General features: G+C 39.8%; 1 protein-coding gene across 1 annotated transcript; it reads right to left on the bottom strand.

The window, feature by feature from the left end:
* Positions 1-1,424: 1,424 nt before the first annotated feature.
* LOC102918834 (short-chain dehydrogenase/reductase family 16C member 6) lies at positions 1,425-25,064 on the bottom strand. Its single transcript, XM_076563951.1, has 7 exons — positions 24,934-25,064; positions 24,181-24,530; positions 17,585-17,716; positions 15,923-16,022; positions 14,965-15,109; positions 5,015-5,140; positions 1,425-3,137 (listed from the first exon to the last, which is right to left on the bottom strand). The coding sequence occupies exons 2-7, from the start codon at positions 24,499-24,501 to the stop codon at positions 3,011-3,013; spliced, it is 951 nt and encodes a 316-aa protein (XP_076420066.1). The 5' UTR covers positions 24,502-24,530; positions 24,934-25,064; the 3' UTR covers positions 1,425-3,010.

Raw genomic sequence — 25,064 nt, 5'->3', positions numbered from 1 at the left:
ATGACAACAAAATTCTGCTTCATTAGCTCTTAATATTTTCCCCAAACATTTGATTTTGAGTGGTCCACTCGTTATTAAATACTAGTTTCACTTTTTAAATTTTTAGCATATTTGATAATTTTTAATAATTAAGTTGGTCATTTTTGACAGTTTTAGAGATTTATCTAATATATTTTGACTACTCTCACCTACCCCCTTTCATCTCCCTTCCATCCTTGTCCACTCTTTCCTTCCCACAAAACCTTCTTGTGGGGTTTATTCAGGACAATTTGCATGATCCCAGGTTTGGAGCTGTGCTCTGGACACTGGTGGGCTCACCAGTGGATGCACAATTCTTTTTGAAAGATGATGGTAATTGCCAATTACAGTGTTGTAGAAAAAAGAAAGAGGAGAGAGAGAGAGAGAGAGAGAGAGAGAGAGAGAGAGAGAGAGAGAGAGAGAGAGAGAGAACCCTGCGTTTTAATGACTGTCATTCCCACAAACTCCTGCTTCCCAGACAGACAGCATATGAAATGTTTAAGTGCAGTTACTTTTTGAGAAGTGGGTAGAATGAAATCGTATGTGACCAAGTCTCAGACCCACTCAGTTCAGTGTTGGTGAATTTGTTAGTTTTCACGGCCGATTATAAAACCGTGGGCAACATTACGCAGGTGCCTGCTGTATGTAGTTGGCCCTCCTGATTCAAAAGTTCAGATGTAAATACCCCGAGACAGAAAGATTTGGGGGGAAAAAGAGATCCCCAAAAGGCACAAAGGTGAAACTTCAATTTGCCACACGCTGAGTACTCTGCTGAATTCACACTGAGGTAGTGAGGTTTGGGTATTACTGTTGCTTTGAAGATGGTTGAAAACACGTGGAAGAATGTATGTGATTATATATAAAAACCAGTGCGCGCGCGCACACACACATGGTTGAGGCATCCTTGGATTTTGTTATCCATGGACACCATGTCTTATGGAGGCTTTTTATGTTCAACACAGCATTCAATTGCAAAATCAAGAGTATGAATTGGCCCCAAGGGTGGGAGAAGTCACTATACCATTGGGTAGTGATAGCCCTCCTTCTGCATCCCCTTGCCAGGATCCAGGACCAGCAATAATCCACACAGAAGTCAGCACACAGGTCAGACACATTTTCTCTTTAGCTTTGGAATGGGGCACATGTGATGTTTGTCTTACAACCTCATAGACTCAATACTTCCATGGACAAAGCCTTCACATTGCAAGGGAGCAGAATCCTCCAGCCCCAGGAAGCCCAGAGTATGTTGTCATTCCCTACCAGGTGCATCTTGTCCATTTATCACTCCCATCAAGTTGCCAACTACCAACTAGGGATCCTTATAAGCAATGTTTCTTAGAAACATATATGATATGTGATGCTTACTGGATTACCAGGGGGAATAGAATTAGGGAGTTGAGGCAATTCTCATGCAGAGAGGTAAAGATTTTATTAATTTTTCATGCAGAATATGTCAATACAAATAAAAAGCAGGAGAACAGACTGTACAGTTTTAAAATACTCTAAGTCTACAATATTGACCAACAATATTGACCAGGAAAAGGGCAAAACTAAACCAAACCAAAGTCTCTGTGTGGTTAGCAGCACCTTGAAGCTCTTGTTCTATATTTAGTGAGTGTCTTACTCATCTCTCTGTTTATAGTGTTATAGATATCAGGTACTTGGTAAATATGTGTTGAACCAGTGGATAAAAAGACTCTCCCTAGAGTACACAGTGAAAGCAAATCATGCCCATTTTTAAACTCACAAAACTGTCCGACATCCTCTCACTTTACTGCTTTATTTTTCTGTTAGGCCACCTTTCCCTTCTTTTTCTGCCACAAGGTAAACCATGCTTTAGTTGCATGAATGTATTAGGACCGTGTCCCAGTAAAATAAGAATAGATGTTAGTAATAAGCTCTCTCACTAATGGAAGACATATTGTAATGCAGTAGAAATGTAAATTTCTGGCATCACTATCACTAGTTCTTGGATGTAGGAGAGGTGAATGGGATCAGTATGTAGTAACTACAGTTAAAGAAGCATCTTTAGCCCAGATATCACCAGAAGTGCCGTTGTTAGGATTGTGTATGAAATGGCAAGACATGAAGTATAAATTCCCATGTTAGGTGTTTGAAAAATACGCTGAATTAAGATATATTAAATAAGGTAGTATTTTTGAGGTTATTACAAAAATAAGTTTTATTTATAAGTCAGCAGAGAGTAGAAGATCTAAAGTGTTTATTTTTCTTATGGATTGAAAGAGTGAAGAATTGTTCAACATATTGGGATGCAAACAAAACTGATGTTACAGATTTTTTTCAATCCAATAAGCATGTTCAGTTTCAGTCCCACTCACAGTCTTCATATGATCATTTAAACCTAGTAGGGTTAATTAGGCAATACAAATCAGCCTTCATTTTGTGAAGTAAACATTTTTAACTACAAAATTAATATGTATGTTTAAATAGGATATTAAAGAATTATCAGTCCACAACACTGATTTACAAGCTCATTACTTATAATTACCTCATTCCTAGAAGTGTCTTATATTCTATTTTTGATTAAGATTAGGGCCAATTTGCATTAACATTTTATAAATATATGATCTGTGTGATCAGAGATCACTGGAAGCACTGTGACATTTTTATTTAGGAAACTGAAGAATTACATGGGAATCTGGATAAATAATATAAATGTTTAGAAAAGTATCAGTGTGGTGATATATGTCTACAAATCCAGCTCTCAGAGGCTAAAGTGGGAGGATTTTGAAAGGACAACCTAGACAGTATATTGAGAACCTGTTTGAACTAAAAACAAACAAACAAACAAACACAACAACAACAAAAAAACTGAGAGAAGAAAAGAAAGAGCCGAGTGCCAACTGTCTCCTGGGATGAGAAGCTGCAAATTTTTGAAGCCTGGGTAGGCTGGCATGATGCAACTGCCAGGGGGATTCCAAACAGGATACCATCTCATCTCTGCATGTGATTATCATGTCTGCGACCTAGGTTATTCCTGTTTCCTTTCTGTTTCAGCCTGCAGTTCTTCTGCCTTTGTTCTCCCTCTGAACGACGTCATACAGGAATCCACACCAAGGTACTCACCAAGGGCAATCATCATTTTTGGAGATATCATTCTAGAGAAAAGCAGAAAAAGTTGTGATCCTTTAAGACTCTTAAAGTCACCGAAGGGACTACTTTGCAAAGACTAAGTGCAAATAAAATCAAGGGTGAAAGGTCATGCTGTGCATCTGTCACTTACTGGGAGGGATGGTGGGAGGACGCCACCAATCATAGTTCAGGGCCATCAACATCATGGATGATGGTGGATGCTTTCAGCCCTTCCTACACCCTAGAATCATCCTCAATGTTTGAAAAAAACCCCTCAGTTTCTGCACATGCTATGCTCCCTGGCCTTTTGGAGAGATCAGATGGTTCCTTATTTACTCCAAATATCCTTATTTTCTTGACAACAATAGGAAGAATTAGAATAAAAGCATACCAACTAAGAAGACTAACCCTAAGTGTGAGGATGGTTCTAATGCACATGTGAGACTGAGAACCATTGTTTAGATCAAGGATAATGCTGAATTTCAGATCACTTCTGCTTGGATCAGTTTAGTTCTGCTCAACTTAACCGAGCATGTTTATCAGGTACTATCCTGGATGTAAGCATAGACCAGGAAAGAACTTAGAAAGTGTGCCCTCAGAGAGCACATACAAGTGTCCAGTGTGTTAAGTGCTAGAAGGCCATGACAAGTGTGATGGGTCATACAAAGACGAATGTTGGCTTTCTTAAGCAATTAGGGCAGCTGAGGAAGAATAGGGAATGTATGGGGTAGATAGAAATAGTAAAGGAAGTACTGAGTTTCCCAGGAACACAATCCTTCCTCATGCTCTAACTGTCAAAGCTTGGTGATGCCAGGAGGGGAAAACTCCACACATGACATATGACAAGTCATAATAAAAGCACTTCATGAGATGGCCTTTGAGTTGTGTCCTGTGTAGGTATGCAGGAAACACATGGATACCTGTTCAGACTTAGATTCTATCTCCAAGATAAACTAATCCAAATTTGAATAAATCTAAAGTTTTGAGCACTTCTGATCCCAAGCACTGTTCAGAAGGGCAATCCATCTTGTGCATACAGCAGGGGGAGGGCCTGATGTGAAAGCTTCAGCATCTCCATTTCATCTTGTCATTTCTTTGTCCTCTCTAGACTCCAGATGTGCTATGCTTGCAAGCCTCCTGAACATCCATCATGGCTGGAGGCAACACACAGAAGACAATACCTCCATGCTAGCTGTGGGGCTATGAGAGTCTACGCAGAAATACCCTAGAATTCACCGTGTTGGCCTTCAAGGAAGTTTCGGGAACTCTTTCACAGAGTGAAATGGAGAAATTACCAAATAACTTAGTGTTTCCCAGAAAAAAAAATCAGAATTTTTATGCATTATTGCAAAAATAGAACTCTGTATTATATAAACTAAATTAATTGATCAAAAATAAAGACAAAACAACAATAAAAAGCTGAATGTGGTGTTGTATACAGTAATTAGGGAAGTTGAGGCAGGAGGATGAAAACCTGGAATGTGCAATATGATTATTATCTCAAGGAACCCAAGTAAGTGAATAAAAACACACATACACCACACACACACACCACCACCACCATCACCACCACCATCACCACCACCACCAACAACAAAACAAAATGAAACAACCTTAAAACTTCTCCAGTGCCCCCCACCCCAGAATTTGTGTGCTGTTTTGTTCTGTGTAGGAATAAATACAGTGTGTTCTTGAGAGGTCTAAATAATGTGCTAATTTAATTAGTATCTGGAACAACAAAGATATAGTTCACAATAGTCCAATAAATTGTCCTTGTGTAGTATTAAAATTATTTGTCATAATTTTAAGTAACAGTGAAGTTACCTTGTAGATAGAAAAACTAACAATGATCAGACAACTTGTTCACAATCAACCCAAAGCCCAATTAACTTCATTAACTTACTGTTTAAGAATCAATGCAAAATATGCAAACTTGGGTATGAGGAGGTAAACTTGTTCCTCTAAAATCGCATTGAAAATTTTTTGAGCCACATACTCTTGCTCCAGTAGAGGTAACAGAAGTGGATACCTGGAATGAAAATGCAGAGGTTGTGTCAGTGGAGTGGTCTTTTCCATGGTGATCAGTATTGAGTGTTAGATTTTAGATACTGAATTACAGTAGAAACGATAGCTGCAAACAGTAAAAAGACAATGAATACTTGGGGTTACTTGCATTTTCTCTCATGGCCAACACTGCAAGCACTGTGGATATCCTTTATTGCCTCGTGTGAATGCCCAGTCCTTGCTTCTTTTCTGGGCTATGCTCTGGATATAAAGATGCAATTACTAGTCTAGGGAGATGGCTCAGCGGTTAAAGTACTTGCTTCACAAGCTTGAGGACCAGAGTTTGATGCCCGGAATTCACATAAATGCAAGGTGGGCATGGCAGACCACTTATTATTCCAGCCCCAGAAGTTTGAGATGGGATCAAGCTGGTTAACAGGACTAGTCAGATCAGCAAGCTCTGAGTTTGATTCAGAGAGTCTGCCTCAATGATAAGATGGAAATGTGGTCATGGTGATTCCTTATGTCAACCGTAAGCTTGTACACATGTGAGTGTGTACCCACACTTGAAGAAACATGCACATGCAACACACACAATGTAAAGAATGATGCAATTACTTTTAGATTTTTGTATCATTCTTTCCTCTCCTTCCTCACAAACATACAGAATTATAATAGACATAAAACCATATGTTATCAAGAAGTAAAATTTCAAAATAATTTACCAAAACTATCTCTTGAGCAGGAGTAATGCATCATTTTAGGCAGATGGTAGTTCCATCATTGAGTGAAATGATTTATGAAGCAATAGGAGGTGGTGGACTAGACTGAAAGTAAACTCTATTTCTTTCATATTTTATATTTTTATATTTTTTCAATCACTTGAACCATATACATTCAGACACTGTTTCTCTTCTGAGTTTTGGAAAGTAATCAGTTTTCTGTGACTGAAGTTTGACAACTCTTGAAAGTCCCTGGTGCTCCAGCTTAAGGGGCTCAGCACATTTATATAGAAACTCTACAGACCAGTTTTGTTTCATCCTTTAAACATCACCTTAGGATTAAGGAGCTTTCGTTTTTTTTTTCTGGAGACTCCTTTTTTTTTTTTTTTTTTGTCTTTTATGAACATAGATACTCCAAGATTATATAAACCATTGTTTAACATCATAGCCTTTACTTGCTACCATTTTACAATTTCCTGGCATTTATACTCCTTGTGTGACCTTGACAATCTATCATTAAAATCATATACTTGGTCCTTGAGAGTATCTCAGTGGTTAAGAACACTTCCTGCTCTTGCAGAGGAGCTCTGTTCTGTTCCTAGCACTCACATCATAGTTCATAGACCTGTTTAACTCCAGTTCCTGGGGATCTGATGACTTCTTCAAACTTCTTTAGGCACCAGGGTTACTTACACATGATGTACATACATACATGCAAGCAAACCACTCACACATAAAATAAAATAGTTGAACCTAAAATTCTGAAAAGTATTTATTCACATTACTATCAATTCTCACTGATATTGCTTTAAATTAATGTTAGAAATAAAATAGTTAAGATATTGTGCTAGCTAGCTTTAAGTCAACTTGGCACAAGCCAGGACCATTTGGGAGGAAGGAACTTCAGTCAAGCAAATGGCTCTAGCAAATTGGCCTGTGGGCAAGCCTGTGGTAAACTTTCTTGATTGATGATTAATATGGGAGGGCTAAGCTCACTCTGGGTGGTGCTCCTCCTGGGAAACTGGTCCTGGATGCTGTAAGAGGCAGGCTGAGCAAGCTAGTGAACAGCACTCCACCATGGCCTCTGCATCAGTTCATGCCTTCAGGCCCCTACCTTGCCTCTCTGTGATGATGGACTGTGATATGAAGGTGTAAGAGAAACAATCCCTCCCCAAATTGCTTACAGCCATGGTGTTTTATCACAGCAATAGGAACCCTAACTAAGACAGATGGCAAAGACATACTGAACATGTGTCTCTACTCACACATGGGGAAATGTTTACTGAGATTTGCCAACTTTTTTTACTAGTCCATTGTTAAAATTTCTTTATGTAGTTTAGAAAGAAGTCCTTAATAACCTATAGGATTTATAATTTTTATGAGTATATATATATATATATATGTGTATATATATATATATATATATATATATATATATATTTACTTTATTGATGTCCTTTGGAGCATAGAAGTTTTTTTTCAGTAAGTTTTTAAACTGGCATATATTAATTGCATATGATACTGGGTTTCATGAAGACATTTTCAAACAAGTATATAATGTACTTGGATCACACTTCTCCACACATTTCTCCCCTCCTCTTTCTCTACCTTTCCCCTCCCATCTTCAGCCTCCTTTCTCTAGACAGATTCACTTCTATTTTCAGATCAAACAGACACATGTTAGTGCGCACGCACACACACACACACACACATGCACACACTCACACACGCGTGTGCACACACACACGGTTTTATGTATCTATGTAAAATCTAGGATACACAAATGAGAAAACCCACAGAGACTGAATTCATTTACTGATTATCTTTGAAGCACAAACATTTTACAATTTGATGGGTCCAGTTTGTTTTCTGTTGCTGTTTGTACCTTTGGGGTCACAGTTGGTGTCACAATCGGTAGGTCACCGCATAGTCCAAGGCTACAAAAAAATCCAGTTTTTCTTTATGCTCTAACTTTCATGCATTTTCAGTTAGCTTTTGTGTGATGGGGTATGAAGTTCAACTTTGCTTTTTTTCCATTGTCTCAGCACTATTTGTTGAAAACTGTTATTTTTGACATTTTGGTTGTGAGCCTATCCTTTAATGGCTGAACCATCTCTTCATCCCAAAGCTGTTACTTTTACTGAATTGTCTTGCCTCCCTTATTGAGATTTAATGGGGGTTAATGTAAAGTATTTCTTGACTATCAACTCTATCCTGTTGATTTGTCAGTCTGTCCTGTCAGAGCATGCTCTCTGTGCTGCTGAGCCTCTACTGAGTTTGAACATTAGAACCATGGATTCAGTCTATCTTTCTTTTGCATTTTCAGGGTAGCTTAGGTTCAGTCAACTTTTTCAGTGCTTTGCATCTCCACATACATTTTAGCAACACGTTGGCAATTCCTGAAAAGAAGTTAGTTTGGGCTCTTTATTTTTTAGTGTTTCATACATGAGTACTGTACTTCCATTATTTTCATCCTTTCTTCTCCTCCTTCCAGCTCCTCCCTTATCCTCCCTCTCAAGTTCATGACCTCTCCTGTAATTATTATTGTTACATGTGTATATGTATCAACAATATATACACACATATATCACACACATATACCTATATGTATTTATAATCTACCAAGTCTACTTAGTGTTATTTGTATGCACGCATGTTTAGGGCTGACCACTTGGGATGGAAGAACCTATCAGGGAGCTTGTCTCCAGAGAAGGCTGATTCCCCTCTCACAGCAGCCACTGGGCACTTGCCACTCTTCATCTAAGGGTCGGTGGTGCCTTTGGAGTTTCCTCTAGGAATTGCACTGAGTCTAGGGAGAAGTGGAATCTTAACAGCACTAAGTCTCTCTGTCTACGAACATGGAATTTATTTTGTCTGCTTTCATCTCTGTCAAAGATGTTTTAAAAATAAATTTTCACAGTATAATTGGTTACCTTCTGTTAAATCTGTTCTATTATGTGTTTTATTACTTTTATGCTGTTATAAATGAAATTGCTTTTATTAATTTCACCTTAAGCTTGTTCATTATAAATGTATAGAAATGCAACTGATTTTCATTTTGATTTTGTATATTGATCTTGCTCAATTCATTTCTTAGATGTAATAGTTTTGTGTGTGATATTTTCAAATGTGTGTGTGTGTGTGTGTGTGTGTGTGTGTGTGCGCGCGCGCGCACTTCAACATGTGTGTTCATGTGTACACTTTAGGATTTTCTGCACACAATATCATGTCATCTCAGAACAGGTTTTCTTCTCCCTTTCCGCTTCTCTGTCTTTGATTTCGTATTATGTGGTGAGTATTCACACACTTGCTTTGTTCTCTGTCCTTTATTTCTTGTGCTGGAGATAAAGCATAGACCTTGCACATGATAGCTAAGCACTCTGCCACTGCACTGCACTGTATAGCCCCTGCCTTATTCTTGATCTTAGGGACAAAGCAATGTTTCCAGCACTGAGTACAAGGCGACCTGTGACTTCTTCACGGAGGGGATTATCTGGTTGCAGCAGTTCCCTTCTATTTCTTGTTTCTTGAGTGCTCTTGTCACAAAAGGGGTTGGATCTTGTTAATGTTGATGCCTTTTCTGTAATATAGAGATGACCACGCAGTTTTCGCCTTTTATCTTTTGATACAATGTATTATATGAAATTATCTGAAGTATAACCTCAACTTGGCATCCCCAGGATAAACCCCTTTGATCATGGCACACGTCCATCATTGGATGACACTGCACTTGGTCTGTTGGTATCTTATTGAGGATTTTTGTTTGTTTTGTTTGTAAGGAGGTGTTGATCTTTAGTTTTATGTTCTGGTGGTGTTTTGTCTGGTTTTGGCATCAGGGTAATATTATATTCAGTGAGTGAGTTGTAAAATGTCTGGTGGTCTATATTTAATTGCAGTAACAGTGTTTAGAATTTAGGAGTTTAATTCTTCTGAGGCTTAATATAATTCCTCCAGGAGGCCATCTTGACTGGGCTGTTGGTATCTGGGAAACTTTTAGGTTACTAGTTCAGTATTTTCCTCCCAGTCAGCTCATATCCCCAGACAGTTTGTTCTTGCGTTGGTGACGCCTGGCTTGATAATGTGTGAGTTCTCATACTCTTTTTTTTATGCTCCTTTCCTATTTGGAATGGCAGTGACGGTGGTGTTCTCTCTTCAGTTCTTGCTTTCGGCCATGAGTCTTCTCTTTCCTCTCCTTTTGCTAGTACAGCCAGAGTTTCATTCATCTTTTCAATGGACCAGCTTTTGGATTAATCACTTTTCACTAATTTTCTACTCTAATTTATTTCTGTAGTGAGATTTAATATTTCTGCTTTCACTGGATTCATTGCGATCTTAGTTTACACAGTTTTTGAAGGCAGAAGATGAAGTATTAATCCAATATTTTATATAGTAATTTACAATTATAAATGTTACTGAATAGTTGAAACTCATAAAAGTTTGTAGGTTTTTATTTCAGCATATTTGGAAGTTTCTTAAATTTTCTTTTGTTTTGATTTATAATTTTATCTGTTTTAGCAAGACAGTATAATTTATATGACTTTATTCTTTTAGATATTATTGATGGTGCTTCATAGCCAGGCAGATGCTTCCTTCTGGGCAATATTTGAGGCGTCCTCAGCATGAGTGTGCACTCCATTGTTCACACTCAGCACCAGTGTGCACTCTGTTTCTGTTTTGCAAAGTGACTGTCAACGTCTGTTACATTTGCTTGATTGGGGTCTTTTGCTATCAAGGGTGTTCTTTAGTACCTTAACATTTTATTTTTGAAGTTATTTACCATATAGTTTTTCTGAGGTATATACTACATATTTTAATCTAGCAAAATCTACTTTTGATATATAGTACCTTAATTTGGGTGTGATATAGAAATTTTGTTCCTACAAAGCTCTACTACTTTTTCTTTCTTTATGCAACAATAATATTTTTATAGAAATACTATAATATATAATGGTGTATATATATCACAACATTGTGGTTATTACTAAGTTCTCTGTTTTGAAGGTGAAGGGACAAGGGGGAGCTGGTACACATTACAGAGTGCCTCCATGCTGGTTCTTTCTATCTGCTATCATTTTCTAAGTCTAATGTAGCTTTGTTCCCACTAATCTCATTTGATATTTTAACAATATTATTATGTACACATTGTTTATGACAGTGTATTCATAATTAGTTCAAGGAAGGAAAAGAAATACACGTCTTTACTGCCCTTTACACAGTTATCTACTTTGGTGAATTTTTTATTGTTTTCTCATGTGAATTCTGATTATTCTCTGGTGTCACCTGTTACATCCTGAAGTATTTCCTTTTCTGTTTCTTGTAGGGGAGAGTATGAACTCTGTTTTTAGTGGTCTTCATTTTTGCAATATGGCTTTGCTGGAAAAGATTCTTGGTTGATTTTTCATTTAGTTTCTTGACTGTGTCATCTGAAGTCTTTTGTGTCTTTCATTGTTTCTGTTGGAAGTTCAGCTGTTAATCACACCTTAGTTGACTTGCTTATTGATGAGATGCTTTTCTTCTTGCTGATTATAAGATTATCTTTTGTTTTGTCTTTCAGTGTTTTGACTATGCCGTATCCGTGTGTGGAACACCAAGTGCTTACCTTTCTTGGAGCTCACTGAGGTTTTAGAAAATTTCTAATGAAGTTTACTAGCATGATTAAAACTTACTTGAATAATAACAAGGAGTTTTAGACATGAAGACATCATAGGGGCTATATCTCATAACCAATATTTGTAATTGAATGCATATTAGCTATATTGCCTGTCTTCACTTTGTTTAAAAGATCCATTTATTGGTTCCATGATAACATGACTATTACTTTGGCTAGGAACCAGTGTGTTTTAGCAAACAACTCTAAAATACCTTCAATTGTCGAGTGATCCTAGGTAAACAGTTGATTAAAATCCACTGCTTTTGTTTTTAAAAAATATTCATTTTATACACTACATGGAAATAATTAGTATTTTAATCTTTTAGCTTCCTATCTGATACTTGGAATGGCAGTTCCCAGAAATTCCCTTGTCACATAATTGCATTCAGCTCCTCTTCTGGAGGGTTGAGTCTCCTGTGTGCTGAAACTGCCTTGGGAAAAACAAAGCCACTATGGTCTAATACACTGTAATCATTGCACTGGCCACCTTTCATGCCCATGTATCAGTCTCCTGAAAGCTTAATGACAAACCAGCTTTTTTGAACACTTCAGGAGGGCGATTTACTTGCTATTTCCAATTCTGTCCTGATTCCCAAAATTCCTGATGTTTTCTCCCATTTGCATCCTACGTGGTCCACAAAGGGATGAAAGAGAAGGGCTGGGTAGGGATGGCCTGCCTGCCAACGCACTTCAGACATCCTTAACAAAGTCAGCAACTGATTGCAGTGGCGGCAAATTCAAGCTCCTGATGACGGCATCTGGAACCTGAATTTTGCCAGTCATTCAATATAAACACCACTCGGTGGTGTTTACAGCTGTTGTACAATAATGTCAGAAGTTTGGTGGAATAAAGATTTTCAGAATAGGGCTCATGGTTTTTGTGATTTATCCATCTATAGCACCTAATAAAGATGCCTGTGAGTCCCCTAGTCCAGATTAATTTTACGTAGTTTCTGAAACTGTTCTGGTGAGAGCTTCCTGAAACCCATCATTAGATGTAGATACGAACAGCCCGGAAACAAACGGCAAAGGAACAGCACAACTGGGTGAACATCTACTCAGAGTTTTCAGTGCTGCTGTTTAAGAAGACCAGTGTTCCTGACCAAGGTAACAAATGCAAGCTGGAAGCACTGAGTTATTGATCTCTGTTGCACACGGACGACACATGATTGTCCTCCCCACTGCCCATGGCTGCTTACCCCCACCAAGGCAGTGCACCATGTTCATGTACAGGGAGTGGGTGAGTGGGCCCCACTGCCCCCACATCCTGTGCCCTAGCCACACAAATCAGTTTGATGTCCTGGATGGTCAATGATTCACTGCCTAGGTGAGGGTGAGTGTTGCCGGCTGAGTGTAGTGGCACATGCCTACAATCATAGCACTTGCAATCTGAGGCAGGAGGACCACAAGTTCAAGGCTAGCACATGTTGCACAACCAGCTCTGGCTGGCGTGAACTATATCATGATATTATGTCCCAGACACACAAACAAATGCAGCAACGCCCAGTGCTCTCCTGCGGGGCCTGTTGTACATATGTTTGCTTGTGTTTTTGTTTAATGGCTTTATTGGATTAGATCAGGGAAATCCATCTCTTCTGACTGAATGCTGTCAATGTGTAATTTTGATGTCATTTTCCAGAGGATGTAGTCTTGGGTATAACAAAATTTTCCTAGCTGTTGAATGGCACCAATGACTGTGGTTTTAACCAAAACTCGTGTGTGTGTGTGTGTGTGTGTGTGTGTGTGTGTGTGTGTGTGTGTGTGTAAGCATGTGGAAGCCAAAGGTTGACATCAGATGTCCTTCTCTATTGTCTTTCAATCTTACTTATTCTTCTGAGATGTGAACTCACTGAACCTGGGGCTTTCTATTTCAGACAGGCTTGCTGGCTCACAAGCCCCAGGATTCAGTTTTCTCACACCTAGCACTGGTGTTGCAGGTACGCATTGTCACTCTGGCTGTGTATATGGATGGTAGGGATCTGAACTCTCTTCCTCCTTCTTATGCAGCAAGTCCTTCGCTCCTGGAGTCAGCTTCCTAGTCCCCAGCCAGCAGACTTTTTCTAGCTTTTCTGGTGACAGTTAACTTTATAGCCTGCTGCTATCATATCACATCCAGTTCCAAAAGTTGCTAAGTGGTTATGCTACTCTTAAAAAATATTTGAATCCATGGTCCTGTCTAATTGAAGCCAGGTCCACAGAGAAAGAGATGCATTGTTTTGACATTGTCTTTGGCCTTCACCTGGGTAGGATCTCTGCTATAGAGCAGGGCATGTGGGTCCTTGTTTTTCCCTGACTAAATCCGTTCAATTCATCTTATTCTGGAGAAGGGTGGAAGGAACTGGAATTCACAGCTGCTGCCACCGTCCTGTGTGGATTTTATATAACCTAGAGTCCAGGAAGACAACATCTACCGACATCATCTCTCTGGCAAGTCTACCTAAAATTTGCCTGTTTTAGGAGACTTGAAGACATGGGAGCTGGATGTTCGACTGCTAAGGATCCTGGGGCTCTGTAACAACAAGCTGCCACTCTAGAAACAGGACCTGCCCTCCTTGCCAAAGGCCTCTTCCGAGCTTCTCCACTTAGGACAGTTGGTGTCAGAGGAACAAGCCCTGTCTAGATGAGACTACTCATTCAGTGTAGTTCGTCTACTTAGTCTACTCTGTAGAGTGGCTGAAAGCAGGTTTGACAAGGACTTACTGCTGCCATCAAGTGGAGAATAACTCTTCTGTCCTGGGAGCTGAGGAAAGGTGGGAATTGTCACTTAGTTACCATGCCCACTGAAGTGGCTACAGCACAGTCTGGTGTGGTATGGAGCTCCTGATGTCGTGGCCTCTCAGGATTATTACGGGATTTTGAAAAAAATTCTTTGAACAGTTTTCTCCACTGCAGTATGTTCTTTGATCAGTCCCCAGAAATCTTAAATGATTGTCCTTATGACTTTCAGCAGCTTAATAAATAAACCTTTAGCTGAAAACTCCCCCTAACCCTGTGCATTTCAAATAATGCTTTACCACATGCCTTGGAGTTTTTAACTTAATTTTATAGCTTCAGTGGACTCAAAATAATCCTCAAGGTCATTTTGCTGGTGCTCTGTCTTTCTCCAAACAGGTGAATCATGTGCTACTTATGGATCATGTGAGTTCATTATCTAGCAATGGTAATAGTGGCACAGTCCTCACAATAAGGTCATTGTAGTCCACTGTTCTCTGTGCAAAAGTCTTCATGCTGTGTTAGCATTGTAGTTCAAATTATTCTAGATAAATTTTATCTTCATATTAAAAATCATTTTGCAACATTTCTTTCACAAACCTTTCAAAATATTTTATATTTGTGGATATCTATAATTTAATATTTTATATAGGAAGCAAGTTATTTTCTCAATAAAACAAAGCTATCTTAATAAATTCTCATTGCCAACTTCTGTTATATCTTAATATTAGATACAAGCAAAGATTGCTGAAAGCACTCACTTACTTGGTTGCACAGCCTTCAAACATTCCAGTTTGGATGAAATATGGGCAGACGATGGTGCTTTTTACTTTAGATTTTCTTAGCATAGTTAATTCAAGGAAGAGGGACTCAGCAAAGCCAAAAGCTGCAAATTTGCTTGAAGAATAATCTGAAATAAAGTGAGGGGCCACTAGTGATACAGTTTGGGAAATTCTCATAATGATTTAAAAATAAATTTCCTTTTCTTTCTTTCTGGCTTATTCTTGAGGACAGAGTATCTCTACACTGTGTGGCCAATAAAAACAGTGAATTTTTTTTCAGTTTCTCTTAACTCAAGAATACCAACAAAACAATACAGACACACACACACACACACACACACACACACACACACATTATTTTATGTGTTATTAAAAAGGAGAGTACAAAGCTGGGCAGTGGTGGCACATGCCCTTAATCCCAGCACTCAGGAGGCAGAGCCAGGCGGATCTCTGTGAGTTTGAGGCCAGCCTGGTCTACAGAGCGAGATCCAGTACAGGCACCAAAACTACATAGAGAAACCCCATCTCAAAAAAAAAAAAAAAAAAAAAAAAAAAGAAGGCGAAAAAAAAAAAAGAAGGCGAATACCTTTCCTAGTCTGCCATTGTGAGGTAGGAAATGGGAAGGAATGCACCTGGCATTATGAGTAGGGTTGAATGTTTCAAGAGTTCTGTTTGGGCCGGGCGGTGGTGGCGCATGCCTTTAATCCCAGCACTTGGGAGGCAGAGCCAGGCAGATCTCTGTGAGTTCGAGGCCAGCCTGGGCTACCAAGTGAGTTCCAGGAAAGGCGCAAAGCTACACGAAGAAACCCTGTCTCAAAAAACCAAAAAAAAAAAAAAAAAAAAAAAAGAGTTCTGTTTGGGACAGGAAGAGCTTCTCTGCATTCTGGAAGGGCCCCATCTCTAGGAGAATAGAAGGATGTGTGGTAAATGGAAATACTCGCCTGATAGTCCATTAATACCCACTAATCCTGCTATGCTTGAAATACAGACCAGGTGACCATGGTCAGCTTTAATCATGGCAGGAAGGAAGGCCTTACAAGTCTGGGAAATATAAGCACATTAATTGATTAATTATTTTCAGTATTCTGTAAGCATTTGATGAACTTAATAATCCACTAAGTCAATTTTTATTTAACCCTCATGGTGTGTTAAATTCTATGGCAGCACACAAGTAGGAAGTATAGAGACACTGTTAGTTGGGTAATTAGATGAGAATCTTAATCATAATATTTTAAAAGAAGTAAAAATTCATGGTATAACTGGGCCTCAGACCTTACTAGGCTCCTAGAACTTAGCACAACTGACTCTATTGTGGAAATACCACTCAGGCTCTAAATCTCAGCACATAGACAGTGCCCCCTGCCAAAATGAAAACAAAGTCCTAATCCATCGAAGTCTGTAGTTCTGGGAAAGTCTCTAAATGTACCAGTCTTGATTTTGGGCTTCTGTAGTTCTGCTTCTGTTTGACTGTTGTTAATTGAAGTAAGTCAACACAGAACATGGTTTTTGTCCTTAAGCCCACCCTGAGAAAGGCTTGGTGCTACAGTGGGAGTCTGAACATCTAGTATAGCTGCCTGCCAGCTAATCAAGAATTTCTGTTGGCTTAAACCCATGTCTGAGCAGTCTTCTCTGGTGGATACCCCAGAACAATAGTAAATAAATATTGAGCCACCAAGCACAGTTTTCATTTTTTAAAAGCAACTGTTAATTGAGATGATGAGTTAAATGTTGTATATATCTTATCTTCTAATGGAATGATAAGATTAATTGTTGAAGTTACATTGAAAGATAAAAATAGTATTTTTGTAGTTATACTGCTTAGAATTTAATCCAAACTAGTGACTATGGAGAAGTAGAGTTTGACCAGGTCTTGGAAGAATGTTGGTTCCGTGACTCCCATAGATATTAAAATTCAAAGCTATACAGGTCCCTTATATAGCATGATATAGTGTTTATGTATAATCTGTGATCATTCTTCTGTAAATTTTAAATGTTTCTGTTATTTATAACACATAATTCTTTTGTTGTTGTTTTTTTTTCTGGAGCTGAGGACCGAACCCAGGGCCTTGCAGTTGCTAGGCAAGCGCTCTACCACTGAGCTAAATCCCCAACCCCTATAACACATGATTCAATGTAAATGCTATCAATATATTATTTTTCTATCACAAAAGTGTAATCCCTCCCAGTGGAAAGAACTTTGGTAATCTCAGCTTCCTTCAGTCTCTTACCCACTCTGTAGAGTGGCACCGTCCAAGGCCTTAGCCTCTAGGCTTTTGTGGCTAATTAAATATAAATTAATTGTTATAAACTATATAGTATTATTAAAGGGCATAAATTTAAGAGTTTAGCTTTTCATTTCCATCAATCATGTTTCAAGTGGTTACCATATGAGGAAGCAGATAGAAAACATTTTTATTGTCAATGATTTAGACTAGGGCAAGACCAGGAAAAACTAATCCAGGCTAGGTACAGTAGAGCCTTGTGAGGGTGAGACTTCCACCACTTGTCAACAGGAAACAACCAAATGCTATATTTGTAGACAAGTGACTGAACTGTTGCTTGAGATTTTTACACTCACTAATAAAAACGAAAGAGAGACTTACCCAGAAATGAGAGATGGCATTGACGAGAAATGATTTTTCTACCATGTGATCTGGGATATCAAGGAAGGACTTCCCTGTTACAACACCTGCATTATTAATGAGAATGGTGACATCACCAACTTCTTCTCTAACCTAGCCAGAAACGAGAGAAACATGACATGGATTGAAGTGTTGAATTTTTCCCACGTCACATTTTCACTTATATTACTCAAGCTTAGCTGTGGAATGCACAATGTGTCAGTCTATGGCAGATAAAGGTAGTCCCAAGATTAAATTGTCTAGTGACATTGTAGCCATATCTGCTTGCGTAAGGAGACCATGAAGAACCCACTACTATGAAATCACTTGGCAGTGTGAACTTCAGAACACACCTCCATCATTCAACCATGCTTGACTATTACTTCATTAAAACTATTTATTGCTATTGTTTCTCATAAAGAAATTCAGCAATTCAAAAGTAATCCTATGATTAATTATAATCTTTGAAAAGAACACTTCAATTTGGAAATATTGCTTAAAGAACATGGTTTCCTCTGGAAGGTGACAAAGGCTGCAGCAGCATCTTATATGGTTCTGAGAGTCTCAGAGTCCTGTGATGAACACCAACATGGTTTCCTTTGGAAGGTGACAAAGGCCGCAGCAGCAGCTTATATGGTTCTGAGAGACTCGGAGTCCTCTGATGAACACTTTGAAAGGGGTTTCTCATGTCTGGAATTGGGGCTTTTTTAAAAAAATATTTTGATTTTATAATTAACTTAATTTCACATATCAGCCACGGATTCCCTCGTCCTTCCTCCACCCACCTCCTAGATCTTCTTCCGCAATCCACCCCCCATTCCCACCTCCTCCAAGGCAAGGTCTCCCCTGGGAAGTCAGCCCAGCCTGGTAGACTCATCTGAGGCAGGTACAGTGCCCTCCTCCCTACACCAAGGCTGAGCAAATGTTAGGAACTCTATGGCTCTCACTAGGAGCATTGTCAGCACAAGTGACTTAACTTCATTTAACTATGCATGTTTATATACACTTATACGTATTACATGTGATTTTAGATACATAAAAAATAATGCACTTCCTTACAGATGTTTTGAACATCCTTAGTGTTACTTTTTCCTTCCTTCATCCCTCTCCTTCTGTATCGATCTTTCACCCCACCCAATTAAAGCCATCCCCATCTTTACCATTTCCTTCTTCATATCACCTACATTATCTTGGTGAAGACACCATTCATTCTGTACACAGGACCTGGAGAATCTGAGCCAGATCTGCCCTGAAAGCCCTCCTCCCTGAGGACCAGCTTACATAGTAATGGAAGGTACTTTGAAAGCTGCCAAGTGAGGGAGCAACCAATATTACTAGCCAGCTGTGACAATGGTGAACCACAACAATGACCAGCAGGCAAAATATCCCTAAAGGTGAAACAATGGCACTCACATCTTGGCAGTAACCAAAAACTATCTAATTGAACTTAAGGCCAACTTCACAGAAAGAAAATTATTCCTGGTACTGGAAACCTATCAGTTACCAGGGGCTATTGAGATCATGGATCTGGGAAGAGAACCCACTACCTCCACTTACTAAGCCAGAGTAATACCTAACAGGATTCTAAAATTTGTCCTTAAACTCATAGGTAAGAAACTTCTCTTTGTGACAGATGGAGACTATTACAAAAAACAAAAACAAAACACCCCCACCAAAAAAACCCCATAACTGGTGAAAATACAGAGAACTACTGATTGTGGGTTACCCAGCTCCAGCTGATACTTGACAATGTACCGTTTTTACCTACAGCTCAGGGAACAGTGAGGAAGAGGAGCAGAAATGTCATAAAAGCCAGAGGACTGAAAAGTCTGGTGTGAGACTCTGTCTCCTAGATATGACAGGGAAGCAACGCCCGTGACATATCTCAGCAATGTGACTGCCTACATAAGACCTCTGAGCAAGAACACCACCAGCAGATGTGCTAACAGGGAAGGGGGATATCTCATGGGGCCCCACCCCTAATAAAAGACCTATAGACAACTAAGGAATGCTGAGAGAAGGAAAAACAGTCTTCCCCAGGAGTGAGTCCCCTAATTGGTTATCCAGTATATAAATGTGTGTGTGTGTCTGTGTGTGTGTGTGTGTGTGTGTGTGTGTGTGTACACGTATAAAACACTGAAAAAGAAAGTGACCATGAATTTGAAAGGAAGCAAGTAAATGGGGGAACATAGGAGGGACTAGAGGAAGGAACGGGGAGGGGAAAATAATATAACTATATTTTAATATCAAGAAAGAAAAAAAGAAAGAAAAAAAAACCACAAAACAGCAAAAACTCTTGATGTGTTTATAAACATATATGACATTATAAAAATGTAGCATTTAAGTGCCAAGTTGGATGAACTTTAGTAAATGCATATATCTATATAACCTCTACTTCAAAGAAAACACATTTCCAGTACCCCAAAAGTTTTTGTATGCCTCACTTCTTATGTGCTGTATTTTGGATCTGGAAAGTTCCCTGAGACCTGGGATCCACTTTGGTGCTTTTGGGACATGGGAGAAGCTTTGAGATGTGGGATCTAGTGGGAAGTTTCAGCCACTGGAGGGATTTTCAGTGGGGATGGTGGGATGTGGTATTCCTCTTCCACTCCTGGCCACGTGGCAGTAGGTAGGCTGCCAGCAGTGCCCTGTGCCGCGTGGTGCAATGCTGCTTCCTGACTGAAACCGTGAGCCATAATAAACCTGCTAATATGATTTCCTCAAGAAGATGGCCTGCCATATAGGGCAGCTCTCTCTCTCTCTCTCTCTCTCTCTCTCTCTCTCTCTCTCTCTCTCTCTCTCTCTCTCTCTCTCTCTCTCGTTCTTATTTCTCTTTTTGATACTGAGGATTAAACTCTAGGTCTTGTGCATGCTAGGCAAGCGATCTACTCTCAAACTGTTTCCCTAGCCCTTGTTTTACGCCGAGGCTTCAGTAAGTTGCTTAGACTGGCGTTGCTCTTGCTCTGTAGCCCAGACTGGATCTGAGCCTGTGATCCTCTCACTGTAGCTTCCTGGGTAGCTGGGAAAACAGCTAGTGGCCCAGCAGACCCAGCACAGTTTGCTTTCTTGCATCTCTGTTGCTCTGGTTTTTTTTATCCCTGCCGGTCTTTAGTGACAGCGAAGTGTGAGGACAATCTCTGCCTGTGTATCTCTGAGCATATTCCTTCGTGTAGCCATTAGGCTTACTGTCAGCATGTGGATGCCTGATGATTAATTCTATTGGCTTCATTTCCCTAACTAGGTCAAGTCAGCACTTGGGATGAAGACATCCCATACAATGATGTATTTGATCTAGTGCCCAGAGACTTCAGTGATCCTGTGCACTCTGCTCTAAAGACTACTTCTAATCTAAATGCTATCTCTCACTAACATTTTTATAAGCTCTCATCTCTTCCCTCCCACATAGCCCACTTCTGCTTATGTAACCTAGTAAGCATGAGCTCCATTTGGAGCAAAGCATGCTCCAGGAAGCACTGAGCAACTGTTTCTCTCTCCTACCATGTTGTCTCAGATTACGCCTTTGTAGGTCACAGTGACAAAGGGGATGCTGGGGCAGAGCAGGAAACAGGTTAAGTGATGACTTGAAAACTCCTGAATCAAATCTGGTAGATGCAGCTGCTCTTTCTTTCCTCCAGACAGAAGGCGTTGCCCACCCTGACTTTTCTTTTCCTGGTCCATGTTCTATGCTAAGCCTACCAGTTGGAGCTGCTTTGGAAAGATGGGGAGAACACCGCTGTTGATACCGGTAAGGGGGTGAGGCATTAAAGGGAGACTTAGTGATGCTGACTTGATGTTGGGATTAGACCTCCATGTTTTGGAGGAAGGTAAGTCTAAGGAAACATCAGCGAGAGACAGGTTTAGTGGGACAATGAGTGTAAACAAGGACTCAATCCTAGGTCAGAGATGGATGCCTGGTCAAAAAAAAAAAAAAAAAGGCGAGGAAATGAAGTCTTTTGTGTAAAATCTCTAAACATCTTAGGGAATGAATGGTCACTCAGGTCACTCCAAGAGAAGCCCTGCCTCTGCGGGACACTAGCAGCAGGAGGATGATCTAGGTTACGGGATTTAATGTCTGCTGTTCTTTAAGAAGACGTTTAGGAAGGCATTATTCTAGCTCATGGAATAAAAAATAGGCTATGGGAAATTAAGAATCTGCCAAAAGACTCACTGCTGAGAGGAACATTGATTCACATCCAATCTGGCAGCACATACAATACCTGCTTTTACATAAATTTACGCTTCTTCATCACCAAGATTATATAGCCTCAGCTTGTCATGAACTCACAGTCTTCCTGCCTCAATCTCTCCAATGCTGGGATTACAAGCATGTGTGCTGTGTTTGACTGCATATGTTGACTTTGTATGCTGGAACTGAAAATTCTTTCTTCATCTGCTTGTGGAGAGCTGATTAGTGTGCCTTTTGGAATGCTGCCATGCTGAGTGTCAACTCATCTCAAGGGTGAGGATGATGTGTGCCATTTGTTAAAGTCTTACAGATAAAGCACTTGGGTTTCCCAATACTTAATAACTAACAAGCAGAAAACGAGATAGAGTGATACACTTAGAAAAAGCTACATGTAAGAGAGTGGCAAAGAAGAAACTTTTCAGATATATTCCAATGGCAAATATTTTCAAATTTTTAGGATGTTTTCCTACTGGATACTAAAAAATTTTAACCAGAACAGAATGTTTTGTAGGGGGCTGGGGTGGTGGTGTAGATGATGGTGCTTTTTGGCATAGGGGAAGGTTGGGCGATGTTTTCATTGTTTGCACTTGAAGGAAGACGCTCCTGTTGCTCTAGGGCCCCCTAAGGCTCTGTAAGTTTCCTGGTTCATGACCTGGCTAATTTCCTTCAGCTCTCCTGCCTCTGTTTGTCACTGACAAAGTAGCAAAATGATAGTTCCTGTTTCATTGTGAAGTTTATATAAGACCAGACACAGAAGCAAAGGCCTTTCCAGGTACCCTGAGCTGGATGGCGCCTAGTTTTGAGACAGGAGCTCCTGAAAAAGCAGATCACACTAAGTTCACCCCAAACGTATTCTTCTGGGAGCTCTTCATGCCATGTTTCTTTCCTTTTTATAAAATGAGGAGTAACCCTGATTTCCCCTCTTGTACCAAAATGGATTCAGGGAACTATAATGCCCACATTGCTATTAGCTATCAGTGAGTTACAAAAACCAAATCTTGTGGGTCCCCAAATAGAAAGAGTCTAAAGAAGAAAGCAAAGAAGAGAAAGGTTCAGAAAGTATCACCATGTGGAAACTCAATGATTGATTTTTAATAAATCAAAAAATGAATTCCACAAATAGAAACTGGGTTGCAGAGAAATCCCTTGGAGATTCTGTGGTCAAACTGTCTGTCCCTGTGGATTCCAGCTGCCTGGATACAGTGTCTTGCCAGTTTCTGCCTCGTGATCTTGGGTAAACTGCATATTTGGTGCTCTTGGCTTTGACATCTTGCTTAACAGGAATGATGGCAGCAGCATAGTCTCAGGAGGTTGGGTGCCTTGATTAACTGAGTAATTAGGTGTTCAAACTATGTAAAATAGTAACTAATGAGATAAAGATAACATAGGTGCAAGTTTTGTTTTGTTTGTTTTGTTTTGTCTTTGCTCTTTGTGACTCTGACTAGAGGCTGGTACATTAACCTTTGAGAAAGCCATTAATCCCACATGTCCAACTGCTTCCCTTAATAGGATTACGATGGTCTAAGCTACTAACATGTCTATCTCAGTTATGCCGGAGTCATCAACTAGCATACCAAGATGTCCCTATGCTCTAGAGACCTTTGAAATTATTCAAATTGTCCAGTTACTAAATAGCCTGCCTGCTTTTTTCTGTGGAAACAATAACAGAGAATAATAAGAATAATAAACTGCCTACAGTTTCCCTTCTCCTGCTTCCTGCCACACTGATATTTCCCTATGTACTGTGCTGTGCTGTGTCTGCCCAGGGGATTGTGGGTAAGGGGGAACATCCCACGGGAAGTTAGACAACACAGGTAGGTGACGTGTGAGGACTTTTATATGCCGAGTGCTTCCCCCCTTATGTTCCATATACTATGATCAAACAACACAACACGGCACTGGACTTGCCGTAAGATGGGATGGGATTTCACTGTCATTACAGTCACAAACGGTAGGAAGCTAGAGCTGCATACGCTCTTGCCCCAACTGGCTTTTCATTTCACGGATGTGGAAACAGGGGTGAAGAAAGGTAAATAACTTGGTAAAAGTCGCACAACCAAAGCAGAAGAGCTGGGCTGGCGAGTGTCTGCAACCGAGGATGCCTAGTGATTCACTGAGCAGAGCCACCAGACAGGATGGGGCCCTGGAGGGAGAGAGTCGCTAACAAATCAGCTGGGCAGCACTCGGCCCTGAAGCCGGACCAAGCCCTACGCCCACTGTTTTAGGCTGTGCCTGCTTTTTAGAGGCTGTGAAGTCATACTTAAGACGAAGAGAATTTAACTGGAAGTGCACAATAACCTTTGGGAGAACCCATCACTCCCCCGGGATTGGGGAAAGTACAGGCTAAAAGCAGTTTTCTCAGAGTCAAAGCAAAGAGCAGTGCTAAGCTCACCTGATCGGCAACCCTGTACACCTCTTTCCTGTTGCTGCAGTCACACTTATAGGCAAAGACTTTCACACCACCTTTTTCTTTGGCCAGTCTACATGTTTCCATGTTGCCTTCTTGATTGATATCCCAGAGAACTAAAATGGCTCCGTGGCTGGCAAAATGCATTGCCAGTAGCCTTCCAAGTCCACTTCCAGCTCCTGTTATAAGGACAATCTCTCCAGTAACATCCTTTTTCCTTTTAGGAATTATCTTGAAAATTACAGATTCTAAAAAGTAATATAGAAACTTTCCAAAAAACACGGCTGTGTCTGCTACTGCGTTCATGTTGATTGATTGTAGAAAGGAATGTTCTCCTAAGGAGAAAAGCAGCTGGTGAGTCCATTTCATTACAATAGCTGCAGCACAGAGCATCACTGAAAGCAAGGGCTTTCTATTCAAATTATGTGGCTTGCAGAAATTGTCAAACTTGATGAGTTGTAAATTATATAAACAAGAATTATAAGAACATTTTGTGTTAACAAGAAACATCTTAATTAATAGGATTTTTTTCAGATAATCTGATTAATAAGAATAGCAATGTAGTTAAGAGTATAAAGTTTTTGTGCCTTGACTCCCTCAGCCTTACATGATAAGTAAATCATGACTTTGGACACTTGGTCCAGTCATTTTTCTACTATCTTGTCCTAGTTAGCTTTCTCTTGCTGTGATAAAGACCATGACCAAAAGCAACCTTGGGAAGGAAAGGATTTAACATACCTTACAGCTTACAGTTGTCATGAAGTGAAGTCAGGACAGGAATTGAAGGTAAGAACTTGAGGCGGAAACTGAAGCAGAGACCGACCAAGGAGGAGAGCTGCTTACTGGCTTGCTTACCATGGTTTGCTCAG

Source organism: Peromyscus maniculatus, chromosome 2 (genome assembly GCF_049852395.1).
Source record: "Peromyscus maniculatus bairdii isolate BWxNUB_F1_BW_parent chromosome 2, HU_Pman_BW_mat_3.1, whole genome shotgun sequence".
Taxonomy (NCBI): domain Eukaryota; kingdom Metazoa; phylum Chordata; class Mammalia; order Rodentia; family Cricetidae; genus Peromyscus; species Peromyscus maniculatus.
The sequence above is the reverse complement of the archived record's forward strand: the minus strand, read 5'-3'. Positions and strand labels throughout refer to the sequence as shown.